The sequence below is a fragment of the Sparus aurata genome, chromosome 10, assembly GCF_900880675.1.
Source record: "Sparus aurata chromosome 10, fSpaAur1.1, whole genome shotgun sequence".
Lineage (NCBI taxonomy): Eukaryota > Metazoa > Chordata > Actinopteri > Spariformes > Sparidae > Sparus > Sparus aurata.
The window spans coordinates 504,902-519,184 of NC_044196.1; the positions used below are offsets into that span (position 1 = coordinate 504,902).

Here is a 14,283-nt window from a genome sequence, read left to right on the forward strand (position 1 = left end):
TTTCTGATTGAATTCGGTGTCAAAGTAAAACAGCTGACAGATGTTCTGTGACACTGTTTAGTTGCATCAGAACTCTGGATCAGAACCACACAGGTCAAAAGCCGAGCCTTACTCACCTCGTGTGTTCTCGTGATGTTACCGCATCTCACGGGTTCTTATGCTGCGTTCAGGAGACTTCGGAACTCTAACACCTACAAGTCTGAACCGCTGCTTGTGGAGCCGGGACCCGACTTCATGACGGAGCAGCTTTCTGACGTCATGAAGGCCGCACCAATGAGGAGAGGGGATGTCTGTGACGAGGACAGTTTTTATTTCAGGTCGAACATGTTTTTTAACACGTTTAAAGTTTAAAATCTGCTCAGCTCAGTTTAAATGTTCACAGAATGCACACGGATGTCCGACCTCTTTCTGTACCTTGAACGCAGCACAAGTGACGCTGTGGGACCGCGAGAACACGGAGGCCTCGCGAGGTTCATCAGTGATCCTGAACCAGACTGAATTTACCGGGCAGAACACGGACCGGGTCACAGAGTAAACCTGCTGGATCCCAGCGACCAGTGGCACTACAAGAACGGAATGGAGGAGGACCACCAGAACCCGAACCACCGGAGCAAAGACCCGGATCACTGGAGCAGTGACTCGAACCATCGGAGCAAAGAGGTTCGTGTTGTCGGTTCGTTTGGTCGGCTCTCTGTCGGTGGTTCTGTTCTGCATGTTTCCAGGTACCGATCCAGATGAGGTTGTGTGAAGCGGACTCATGTTTGAAGGTTCTGTTCTGGAGTTTATGACGAGCCGGCCGCCATTTTTTGCCCCGCGGTGAAACCTAGGCTGACGTCATTCAGATGAAGTGTAGAATGAGTCCGTGCTGATCGACTGCGGATCGATATTCCGCGTCAACGGTCCCCGCGAACACATTCAGTGTCCTGATGACGTAACACGAACACGTGTCCCCGTCCGGCCGCCATTTCCGCTCGAACTCATGAGGTTTAGAGCAGAGAGAGAAAGAGTACCGACACTCTGTGATGTCGCCGCCGGGGCGGTCACGTTGTTCATGTGAGCCCCAAAAGTTCCAAAACACGGGCTGGCTGTCATGTTCTTCTATGGGACAGACAGCAGCAGCCATTTAGTTATTGAACGGTAAATATTAAAAAAACCACACACTCAAGTACTTTTTCAGCTGTTATTGCATTATTACGTTTTTGTTAATGTCAGTTTTGCATTTTGAGATTCAGGGTGACAAAGAAAAGCGGTGTATTACTTAGATATCTTTTACATTTTTGGAGGGAAAAGCTTAGTGTGCATTTTTTACTTTTATTTTCGTATCATTCATGTGATGATGGACGTCTCATGATTTTCATTTTAGCACAACTGGCCTGTATTATTGATTACCGTGATTTGGCTTATAAATTCCGATTCAGCCATTAGCTTACCTTCGTGGTAGCACTAAGAGGTCTGCTGTGGTCTGTTCAGCATGCACCTAGCAGTTAGCTCACTTCTTCTGATGAACGTGGCTACCCCAGGACCACAACGTGAAACATGGTCATGTTACGACTAAGAATATTACTAGAATACTTCAGATTAAGCCATACACATATTATCAAAACTATGACAGAATAAAAAACTAATTTACGCCTGCATGCTTGGGTCCATAGGTAACTGCAGAGCTATTAAGATTTTTCTCTGTGGTTCTGGGTTCGTAACGTTAGCTGTAACTCAACTCAAGTAACTTAAGCAAATAACAAAACACTTGTAACTCCTGTTACAGTTATTGAGACATCAGTGTAAGTATGGCTGATACAAATCCATGTTTTCAAAGAAAGTATTTTTTATTAAACAATGACAGACAACAATAATGTGTGTATGTGTGTGTGGAAAGAAAAACAAAAACCAGGGGCAGGTGATCCATGACATCGCAACCATGAAAAAAAAAAAAAAACTTAGGAGAAGGACCAAATTAGCAAACCATTATCAGCAGCCACCGCCACCATCGTCAGCCGCCGCCGCCATGACCACCAGCAGCAGCCGCTTACAATAAAGTGCAGTAGCCTACATGAAGTAATGAGAGTAACCATGTTAAATTGAACACGGAACAGCACAAAACATTAAATGCAGCCAACAACACGGAACAGCACAAACAATTCAATGCAGCCAACAACACGTCACGTAATAAAAATGGTAGTATGTCCCAAAATTCAATGAAATATTAAATGAAATATTTATCACAAACGCCCCCGTATTTCTACCAGTGCTAGCAGCTAGAATGAGTCCTATATCACACACATAACCGACTAATGATGGCTGACACGGTCAGGTTCAGCAGATAAAAGCCAAAATAAATAAAACCCCTTGATAATACATGTAAATTCTGCTTGTTAGTCACCAAACATCTTTAATATAAAAGTTGCTTGCGATTCATTACCGGACTCGTACGTTACCTTCACAGCTGGCGAAGTCGCGCTAGCTAAATAGCTAGCATGCAATGCTTGAAAATTGGTTCTAACAACCAAGATAAAATATAGATAATTACGCTGTGCACGTACAAACGAAGACCAGTATAAGCATCACAAAGGGGCTCTGATACAATATAGACAGTTGACGATTCAAAAGAGGTTAATATTTCAGCTACTTACCTCTGGAACTGTTTGATGCGCCGCAATGTAAGTGAATGAGGTCCATTGCCCAAATGACAGTGTTTGGAACTAATCCGAGCTCCATAACCCGGAAGTAGGCGGTACAAAGTGCTGCTTTACAGTTGTGACCTCTGACGTGTGTAGTTCATGCACACACACACACACACACACACACACATTTAACGTTACATGACCAAACAACAGTAACGTAGTAACTGTAACTGTCGTTGGTAACTTACATGAGGAAAAAAATACTGCAGTTGTAGGCGAAGCAGCGTCTGTCCTCCCGCCTGTCCTACCAACTCTTCGTCACATTTCTGCCCTTAAAACAGCGTCTGTCACCAGCCAAAAACTTTAACTCACTTAAGTGGTTGTGTTGATAGAAATCACCGCGATGGTCAGCCCTCACGACCGAGACTTCAGTCAACTTTCCCCCAGCAAACAGCCTCCGTACCCGCAAGTGACAGATTCACGCAGCGTCTTGTTTACTGATGGTGATTATGTAATTTAGCGCGAAAAACGTAACTTCGTCACTTCCCAGGATGTTTGGTGGGTCAGTATCTCAATCACTACACCTAATAACAGTATATGATTATAAACTGTCCGCGGGTTTAGATTAACAGGGGGACACCTGGGAAACACCCGATGTCATCATCATGATGTGTACCATCACGTCTCTTTAGGAGCGGCAACGCAGCTTTCTGTGTGAATTACATGGCGGTTTGTCTTTATTCCAGCAGTGCTTCGCTCTGTGTGAATGACCAACAGCGGAGACTTGACAAAGTGTTTGGGACGACGCGTCGACTGTTATTCATGTCGACAAATTTATGTCGTCGACGCGTCGTCACAGCCCTACTTTGATCAATGAGGAGTAAATATTTATGTTTGATCTTATAATTTAATACATGGCTGTAATTTCATTAATCAGTGTTTGACATTTCTCTCTCTGTGTTTCTGGATCATCAATCACTGAACTGATATATTGATCTGGTTCGTCGGGCCTCTACTGACGGGTGTCTCACTGTTTGTGTCTCTGTCTGCAGGATCACCAGAGAGCTCATCCTGGGAAGAGACCACACAGCTGTGACCAGTGTGGGAAAGCGTTCCAACGCAAGAGTCACCTGGATGCCCACCACAGCGTCCACACGGGAGAGAGACCACACAGTTGTGACCGGTGTGGGAAAGCCTTTGCCAGAGCTGGAACCTTAAAGATCCATCAGCGTAGTCACACCGGAGACAGACCGTACAGCTGTGACCATTGTGGGGCTTCTTTCCAACACAAGACTCACTTCATAACCCACCAGCGCACGCACACTGGAGAGAGACCATACAGCTGTGACCAGTGTGAGAAAGCTTTTACGACTGATAAATACCTTAAAATCCATCAGCGCTCCCACAGCGGGGAGAAACCCCACAGCTGTGACCAGTGTGGAATGACCTTCATCAGACGGACTACACTCAACCGCCACCAACGCATTCACACCGGAGAGAAACCGTATCAGTGCGACCTCTGTGGGAAGTCCTTTGCTCGAGGCAGCGCAATGCAAGTCCACCGTCGCCTTCACACCGGAGAGAAACCATACTGGTGTGAAGAATGTGGTAAAACTTTTCCTCAGCTGTCTGCGCTTTCCCTCCACAAGCGCAGTCACACTGGAGAGAAACCATACAGCTGTGACATGTGCGGCAAAGATTTCTCTTCGTTAAACAGCTTACAAGGTCACAGACGCATTCACACTGGAGAGAAACCGTACTGGTGCGAAGAATGCGGCAAAACTTTTACTCAGCTATCGTCGCTTTCTACCCACAAGCGCAGTCACATGGGAGAGAAACCGTCCAGCTTTGATACATGTCAGAAAACCTTCACCTGTCAGAGCAGCCTGAGCGGCCACAGACCTGTTTGTCATGGAGACAAACTGTACTGATGTCGCCAGTGTGGCCAAACCTTTCCCCAATGCAGAGCTATTCAGTCACACACGTGCGATCACACTGCAGTTGTCTAAGTTCTGATCCGCCGCTCACAGCTCAGGTCACAACAACAGAAGAGCCGTCTGCGCTGAAATGTTTGGACTTGTGGACCTTAGAGTGTCGTAACAATGTGAACGACATCATAACATCCTGATAAACACACATTATCCACAAAAAAACTAGGAATTACATTTGTTTTATTGTGTGTTGTGAAACAATAAACAAAAAGTGTTTGTGCCTTTGGAAGCCAAACTGACAAATGTGTGTCAGTTAAACTGTTAAAATGATTCAAAAAAGGTAAAAAAGCGTTTTATGTCATTTGACACTTTGTCTTTTAATAGAAACACTGATATTGGATATTTGCTTTATTGATATTTTGCGCCTCAGACTTTTACTTTCTGAGGTGTAAACTGACAAATGTTCAGTGTTTTTTTTGTTTATTGGTTCTGTTTATCTTCGTCTGGTCTGGTTCTTTTGGACCTGGACGAAACCCTTCAAACTAAAGAGCAGAAACATAAGACGACGTTATAGAGATGCTGATTTTAAGTTGTGTTTTCAGTGAAAATCTTAAATGTTGTAGTTTCAACAGTCGATTATCGATTAGGAAACTTGTTACTGTTAAAACATCTCTTCTGTTTAAATGATTGTGCTTCATTAAATAAACGTTTACACAATATTTGTTGTGTACTTTGTTGTCTGGTGCCACACAAACAACCTGCAGCTCAACACCTCAAAGACTGAAGAACTGGTCATTGACTTTGGGAGGGACAGACCCAAACCTAGACCAGTTCTGTTAGGAGCAGAGGAGGTGGAGGTCGTGGAGACCTATAAATACCTTGGGCCGTGGCTGGACAACAAGCTGGACTGGACGAGCAACACCAAGCAGCTGTATAAGAAGGCTCAGAGCAGGATGTACTTCCTGAGGAGGCTGCGATCCTTTAACATCTGCAGGAAGCTCCTGCGGATGTTCTACCAGTCTGTGGTCGCCAGCGTTCTCTCCTATGCTGTGGTGTGCTGGGGCAGGAGCACATCAAAGGCAGAACTCCAGGTTGTGCCTTTATTCCACTTAATGAAGGTGCACTGTGAGAATGTGACCCTACCACACGTTAGCGAAACCTTACCAGGACATCATTGAACATATCGTCATAAATGTGAATATTATAGGCCTATATTACTGCTGTATAATAACTGTAGCCTACCGTCCACACACAAACACATTGCTCCACCCGCGCAGATAATAATCATGTTATAGTTTAACGTTAAATGTTACTGAGACCGGCAGCAGATGGTAGAGAACTGAGTAGAAAGGCAGACAGCAAACTAACACAGCGGACCGAGCCGCAGCCTGTCAGCCAGCTCCGCTCTCTCTCCTACTGTCAAACCAGCCTGCTCACCTGCTGCTATCCTGGAGCAGAGACGGAGCACGAGTCTTATTACCACAGCGTAGTACCACAGCCAACACTCCTGTAAGATGACATGAAATGTCAGCTAATGTTGCGACCACAATTTTGAGTTAGCATTAATAACCTAATGGCTACTCTTCTGGCTGTAACAAGTTAGCTAGCATGACTTAACACAACCAGTCAGAAGGTAACATGCCTGTCCTGTTTGAATGGTATTTGCCCAGACATGGGTGCAGCGCCGCTAACATCAGTTAGCCGTTAGCTTTTGCAAATGACTGAAAAGCTGTTTGTGTTTAAATGTTGAAAATGTGTAGGTCGCTTTCTCCATTAAACGACGTACAACATACTGCACAACACAACTCAGAATAAAATTCCATTTTATCATCATCAGTTTAACTTAATTCAATTAAAGGTTGGTTAAAACTTACCTGTGTGGACTCCAGCTCAAGCCAGCACAGCCACAATGAGACTTCCAGTGAAGAGTGCCAACTCAGAGAGAGTTTTGGCTTTCCCGCATTTCACAACAAAGAAGTAAGCAGAACTGTTGTCCCTTGTATTGAACCCCAACTTAAAGATTTAAGTATTAACAACTCACCAATTTTTTTTGGGAGCATACAACTGTCTTGCTTTGTTGTGCTAACTAACATTATTGCCTTAAATGTCAATAATTTATTTTTTCAAGTTTTACCAACATAAATGACTGTTTTAGGCCAAAAAATACTGGAACAACAGGAGTCTGGTTCATCTTTCTTAGATTCCCTGAATGATGTTTTTCATCCTAAAACAGAATCAAGACTAAAGAATGAAACAACACGTCTGGCTTCAGAGTGTTTCACTGTATGCCGACTCCCTTCTTGTCCTGGACTGTGATGAACCATGACTGACTGAAAGAATAAATGTCAACAGTGGAAAGAGATAGAAAGACAGTTTCCTCTCAGGTAGGTCATGTCTTCAGGGTGAAGTGTGACTGATCGAGTCACAACGTCTGCACAGAACAGAACCAAAATCTTCCTTTAAGAGTTTGAAAAATACAAGAGATCTGATGATTGTTGCCAGCTGTCCCACTGGGAAGTTTCTTTTTGTCCATGATGACTTAACACCAAGAAGACCTGACGAAACCTCAGGGAGAAGTCAGTTTACTGTGAGTGAAGATTATTCTGTCAGATAGTTCTGGTCTTCATTCGGGCAGGATCCTAACCCTAATCCTCCATGTAGTGTGATCCTCCCTGCTTCTGACAGGGCACTTCAGGCTGACAGGTACGAGGTGTGGACTGTCAGTAGATTCAGCCAAAGTCTTCAAGTCCCAACATTTATTTAGCAGAACATTAAGAGAGAGGAGACTTGTGAGATGAATGGAGGAAACACTGCTCCAGTACAGCTGAACACTGAGTCTGGAACATAAAAGAAAACACTCATCTGTGAACGAAAACATAAAAAGTCAACACAACTGAAAACTGAGGAAATGTTCACTTGTTAAAAACCAAAGTTAACTTGCTTCTACATAATATGTTCTGTAAGTCTATAGTTCATGTTGTGTTGGATCTGCGGCACATGAGGACCGAGCGCTGGAGACATTCAGACCCGTCACACAGGTGAAGGGATGAAAAGTACCAGTATGATTAATAGTCAGAGGGACTGTTACTGGACATAAAGGCTGCTGTATAATAAACACATAGACTTGGTGCAGTAACAGACACCAGTGTTACTACAGCTCACTGAACTGTCAACCTCCTGCTACTTTTTCTTTTCTGTCTCTTCACTGCTCAGATTAAAGACAGCTGCTTCACTGACAGCTGCAGCATCTGATTTTGATCTGTAGACTTTGTTCATGTTTTGTCTCAGTTTTTTTCATAATTAGCACTTAAATGAAAGTAGACTTAAGAAAGATAAAAGGTACAAGGATCAAACTAAATTGTAGATCAATGGCAGCCATCTCAGACTGACAGCAGCAGCAACACACTGAGATAATGATGTGTGGAGCTGTATGACCCGGTCTGCCCAGAGTGGACCCTCAGCAGAACCTCAGTGTGGGCGGCCCACTGAGAGAGGTGAGATCAACATGAGATTATTGTGATTTACACATTTAGAGGATGATTCAATGAGAGAGTGGTGAGGGAAGATGACAGTCTCAATGTTATAAACTCAGCTATCAGTCTGGTTTTCTGCACTACATCCCTGACTGACCACATTAACGAGGCTGGTAGAGTCCATACAGCACTGACTGCATCACTAGAAGGCTCTCTAGTCACCTGCGACCTGCAGAGTGCTACATCCCTCGTGTTAAACCTTCTCAAACACCTTATAATCCTTACATGTCGGCTCATCATCCCACAGGTTCAAATCTCTCAGAGCAACTCAGATTATCTCTGACCTTTAGTTTCATGTTACGGGTCAGACAGTGATGTTCAGGTCCGTCGCTGACCAGAACAGAACCTTTAACAGAAACCAGAGATTACATTTAGTTCTTGCCTCCAGTTACAGTGGACTTTCTACAAATCAAACACAACTAACATGTTCAAATAAAGACAAAGAAAGAAAAGACACAAGATTTGATCCAATCAGAACTTCTGCAGAACATTTTATTTGTGTTTTTCGTCTCTTCGTCCTCACTGAACAGAAAACAGCAGCTGACATTTCAGCTGAAATACAAGAATTTTTAAAGTAAAAGAAAAACAATATGAAGGACCTGCACCAATCACAAGACTCCATCATTCAGCACATTTATAGAAATGTGTGAGTTTCTACTGAAGCTCACTTCAGTTAAAGAAACATGTGAAAACTTTTTCATTTGACTTCCATCAAAATAAATCTGGACTTTTCTTCACATTATGACTTTAATCACCAAGTAATGACTAAAAGTTATCAAATAAAAAGTCAAAATTCTTCAGTTAGTGTCACTCACAACTTTTTTCCTCATGATTTCAACTTTTTATCCCTTCTTACAACTTATAACGGGAACATTTATTTCATTAAGCTCAGTTTTAATTTGATTCATCTTTTATTTCAGTGGCAGAAATGAGCTTCCACAGTTTTCAGTGTTTTTACTCGTTTTAACTCGTTAGAGTAAAAATGTTTAACACGTCACAGTTTCTGAACTAAAGATGATTTTAATATAGACTTCAACCTCAAAGTTCTCTGTCCTGTCCCTGAACATCACACAGGGACAACAGAGAGCTGCCTGTGTAACGTTTACATCAGGCTGAGTTCAATAAATCACTACATGCTACTGTGATTTAAGTTTTAAAATAATAAGATGTAATTCATATCAGATTTAATATCATCACAATAGTGTAGTGGCAGGAAAGACCAATTCACATGTATCAAATACTGTGTTGGTCAGAAGTTACTGCTTGTCTGTTGATTTAAAAGTACAAATATTTCCATGTATGACCCATTCTGGGTTACATTAGAAGTCAACTCGAATTATAATTATATTGTCAGTCTTGTCAACTCTTTTGTCCAGTCTAGTGTTAACATTGTCATTAAATTGATAAAATTTCTGCTGACTGCTTTACTAATAACCAGCAAATTGTTATCTTTGTTTTTCAGATTGAAATCAATGCAGTGCAAGTTCTGCAAGTTCACCCACGCCGTTGAAGCTGTTCTGCTGAAACACTGTTGACTGAATCACAGAGGTTCAACCTGGCCTTGCATCCACAGGGACTGCTGTTGCACTTTTAGGACCATTAGTGCTTTGAAATAACATCTTTCAAGATTGCACAGGACTGTCCAAAGGCAAGAGAACTCATCATTTCAGTGCTGGTTGTTTGAATGCAAGGACATTTGCTGTAAAAAGAAAATATTAATTCATTTGCATCATCACCTTAGATGCAGAGAGATAGTGTGTTGCCCATTCGTTGGGTGCAGCTTTAAACACAACCGCCTTAACAGTTTTACTGGACATACATCACAGAATCATAAAAACCATAAGCTTAGAGATTTTCTGACTGATTTTCAGTCTAATGACACAGACCAGCCATGTTATGTTGATCCTGAAGCTGTTTTTTCTTTAACAAGCAGTCCTAGATTGGATTACACAGAAAAAGGTGAACCCGATTGTGTACAGAATGTAGACTCCGAAATACTTGAGCACAGATTAGCTTCCCTTTTTCTTCGTATGCAATGTTTGCTACATGTGTCGAAACATGCAATACAGGCAATTATAGAAGAATTTAATCACATTTTGTCCCTTTCCAAGTTTCATACAACTGAAATTCTCAAAGAGGTTTTTGCAAAACATAATATTGAAGTTGAGGGAGAAGTTATTCAAGAGATAAGTAACATTGTGTTTGAAAAAAATCCAGTACTTGCTACTACATCAGAAAAAGGTACATTATCAACAGATTATAGAAGAAACACATATTTCAAGGAGCATTTCTCCATCATTGAACCAACTGAGTTACTGTACAATCGGACTTCAAGAAAAGCCTTTGTTTATGTTTCTATGAATCAGGTTATTGAGCTTTTATTGAATAGAGCAGAGTTTCTACAAAAACTTGTTTTCAGTGAAGAGTCTACTCCAGGATTTTACAAGACTTTTCAAGATGGTTCTTACTTTAAGCAAAATAAACATTTTGGAGAACAGGAGCTGCTTATTGCATTAGGTCTATATATAGATGCTTTCGAATTGTGTAACCCATTAGGCACATCCAAGAAAATTCATAAGATTACTGCTATTTATTGGGTTATTCTAATTTACCCTCAAAGTTTCATTCCGCTTTACACTCAATTCATCTTGCTGTTCTTGGAAAGACTTGTGATGTTAAGCAGTTTGGTTATGAAAAGTTTCTCAGTCCTTTAATTAAAGATTTAAAGTCACTGGAGCAAACAGGGGTCTTTGTGCAAACTCTTAACAACTACGTAAAAGTTTCAGCATTTTGTGTCTGTGCAGACAATTTCGGAGCTCATGCACTTGCTGGCTTTCAGGAGAGTTTCAATGTAAAGAATTTCTGTAGATTTTGTTTCAACAAATCGAGGTGAAATAGCAACTACTGCAATTTCAGATTTTCAGCTACGCTCCAGGGAACAGCACAATACATTTCTGGTATAACATAGTCATGAAAATGTTCCACATGTAAATGGTGTTAAAAGTGAATGTGTTCTAAGTAAGCATCTGTCATATTTTCACCCTGTCACTGGTTTTCCTCCAGACATATTGCATGACTTTTTTGAAGGTGTTATTCCTGTTGAACTGTCTTTGTGTCTGAAGAAATTTATTTCAAAAGGCTATATTACTTTGGACAGACTGAATTGCCTAATCAATTCATTTCCGTACAAATATTCAGACAGGGTGAATAAAACAAAGGCAATTTCTAAAGTAACTGTCGAAAAGGGCAGCATAAGTGGCAATGGCCATGAAAATTGGACTCTGTTATGATTTCTCTCTTCTCATTTGAAAGAGCATACCAGAACAAGAACCTACGTGGGAAATACTGATGGACCTCAAAGAAATTGTTGAAATTGATGTCTCACCTGTATTTTCAGAGGACATATTGCACTTCCTGGAGATCAAGTTGTCTGATCACAGAAGGCTGCTCACAGACACTTTTCCTGATTTTAGCTTGCGCCCAAAGCACCACTTTGCTGAACATTATCCTTAACTTCTACGCTGCTTTGGTCCTTTGGTGGAATTATGGACAATGAGGTTTGAGTCAAAACATAGCTTTTTCAAGAAGACTATGCGTGATGTTCAAAACTTTAAAAATGTACTCCTTACGCTGTCCTTAAAACACCTACAGATGATGGAGTGCCAGTTTGATAGCCAGAGTCTTTCCAAGCCAATGTTACATGTTGAGAAAGTTACTGACATCAAAACATCTTCTTTGGATGCGGCCTTGTGCACAGTGATTAAGAGAAAGTATCCACATCTTGAAGCTGTGTCCCTTTCTAAAGCCATTTATTTTCATGGGACCCGATATGTGGAGGGTATGATTCTGTCATCTGGACACTGCAGTGGACTGCCAGAATTCTATAAGATTGTGACCATAGTAGTTAACCCTGAAAAAGTAGCCTTTGTTGGCAAAAAGCTCGCATTTTAGGTCTTTTGAGCTTGTGAAGAGCATCTACGCAGACATTGAGATTTTTGATCCTCAGGCTCTCAACGACCATCATCCACTGGTTGCATACACAGTGGGAGGGAACGTGCTGGTGACTCCAAAGGTGTGCCTGCTCCATTAAAGTGACAAAGAATGGTAAGTGAACTCTGATTACATGTTATAGACAAAACACTGTTGCTCTAACTCTCATTTTCACCCTTTCTCTCATTCAAACAAGATGCAGTCACATCCTGTCTGTCATTATGTTTTTTCTGTTTTACTTCCTGTGTTTTCCCTACTGAGTTGATTTCCTGATTTGTTTCACCCGTGTCTTGTTCCATTCACCTGTGTCCTGTTTGCAATCAGCCCTATGTGTGTGTATAGGTTTGGTTTTCAGTTCAGTCTTTGTTGGAACCTTGTGTATGTTTTGTGTTTTTTGGCTGTGCCAGCTTGCTCTGCCTATGGACATCTGCTTTTCTTTTTAATATCTGATCTGCTTGTTAGAACCACATAGGCATTTATAATAATACAATGCTTTGCAGGTAGAACTAACATGGTGTAAGACCTAGCTACTTTGTTTATGAATTTAACTTTAAAGAAATTGTCTTGTTTTTTACCCTCTGCAACCTAACCCTTCTGTGTTTTGTCCTTGTTTCTTGTGACCCAGGCTGGATTATTGCTGCTGGTGAAAATCTCCCCAAAATGTCCCGTAAAGTGGCACTTCCTGAAGTACCTGAATCAGCTGAACAGTTGCGAAACATTCTTCAGGAAAATCTTCAACTTCAAGGCAGCTTCACACTACAATATGAGGATCCAGACTTTAATAATGCTCTCTGTAATTATATTGACATCCATGAGTTGCCACCTGAGGGTGCTATCTTGAACATTCTTTGGGATGAGTCTGACTCTGCTCTTGTTCAGCAAGAGTCAGACTTTTTTTATTCAGGGTCTTCCCTGGACACAGTTAGTTTATCCAGCAGTAAGTCACTCCAGAGTCCCTCAGTATTTATCAAGAACTATCTTCGAAGAGTCCCAGAGTGGCCTTCACCTTTTCCCATCCCAGCCTTCTCCTATGATGTGGAGTTGAAGTTGCGCAAAGGCAATGCGGCATATGAAGAGACCAAGAAAGGTATCGGCTTAATAAGAGACATGAAGATAGAAATTTTGGACAAGATTGTATAACAGATGTGGATAGAGCATGACAGAAGACGGCCCAAGGACTTGTTTCCCACATTTATTCTGCAGAAGACAGTAAAACACATTAATTGCCTTTTGTTCCTTCTCTGCACCTCTGTTCCTAAACAGACAAAACACTAGAGTTTACATTAATTAATGGATGCTACATTGTCTGAAACGGTACTTCATTTACCAGACACAGAGTGTTCTGCTGCGTTACAATGGCGCCAAGAAAGTTCAATGAAAACATCTACAAAACTTATGTTAATGGTCAAAACAGCACAAAACAGCCGGATAATGTAACAGTGTTAGTGGTAACCATTATGCATTAATGCTATGACATAAATTATTCAATTTCTGAGGAAAACAATAAAATAGCGCAGCAGCATTTTCTACACGACTTACCCTCAACAATGCAAGGCGGCAATGTGAGGGTCATACAGAGTTACGGAAGCTTAGGAGGTACAGAAAAGGTGACATATGGCAAAGTGATTTCTGCAGGAAAACGTTATCAAAAATAACGGTAAATGAGATTAACTCATTACGATAAAATTCACACATACTCAACAAGCATTAAATGATAAATAAAACTGACGATTACAGATTGGAAATCCGAATTGATAAAGTGCATTTCTAACTCTGTTAAAATTGCTCAGGCAGTTTTTGAAGTGAAAGCCTATCCTGATCAAGACAAGATTGAGTCAGTTGCTTCTGCTCTCATCGGTAGACGACCCTGCCTTCGAAAACCAGGCAGTGAAACCGGGTATGATGGATGGAAAATTAGCATAAAATACAAACTTGGCAATTACAGGTCCAAACTGCGTCAGGCGGACTGTATTGAGGTTAGCTTTAAGAAAAAGAGGAGCTGTGAAGATGACGGTGCAGGTCCTTCTCTGAAGAGAGCAAAGTGAGGTGAGATTAACCATGTCCCTGACCATCCAGAAAACCATAATGATGATTCACTGGAGGATGAAAGACTGGCTCTGGCTGAGGAGTGTAAGAAGAAGAACAAGAATGTTGCACTCATCAGACAAAAGATGGAGCTGACTTTCTCCTTGAGGCGCAGGGAGATCG

The 14,283-nt window shown here is 41.6% G+C and overlaps 2 protein-coding genes across 2 annotated transcripts in view; both read left to right on the forward strand.

Moving 5' to 3' along the window:
* The window catches only part of LOC115590052 (zinc finger protein 239-like), a 285,383-nt gene that overhangs the window by 66,411 nt on the left and 204,689 nt on the right, over window positions 1–14,283 (forward strand). The window lies entirely within an intron of this gene.
* On the forward strand, window positions 530–5,271 carry LOC115590024 (zinc finger protein 239-like). Its single transcript, XM_030431265.1, has 2 exons — window positions 530–660; window positions 3,674–5,271. The coding sequence occupies exons 1-2, from the start codon at window positions 577–579 to the stop codon at window positions 4,550–4,552; spliced, it is 963 nt and encodes a 320-aa protein (XP_030287125.1). The 5' UTR covers window positions 530–576; the 3' UTR covers window positions 4,553–5,271.

Coding starts and splice junctions, on each gene's coding strand:
- LOC115590024 (XM_030431265.1), top strand. CDS start 577: ATGGAGGAGGACCACCAGAACCCGAACCACCGGAGCAAAGACCCGGAT. Junction 661..3,673: donor CGAACCATCGGAGCAAAGAG/GTTCGTGTTGTC, acceptor CTCTGTCTGCAG/GATCACCAGAGAGCTCATCC.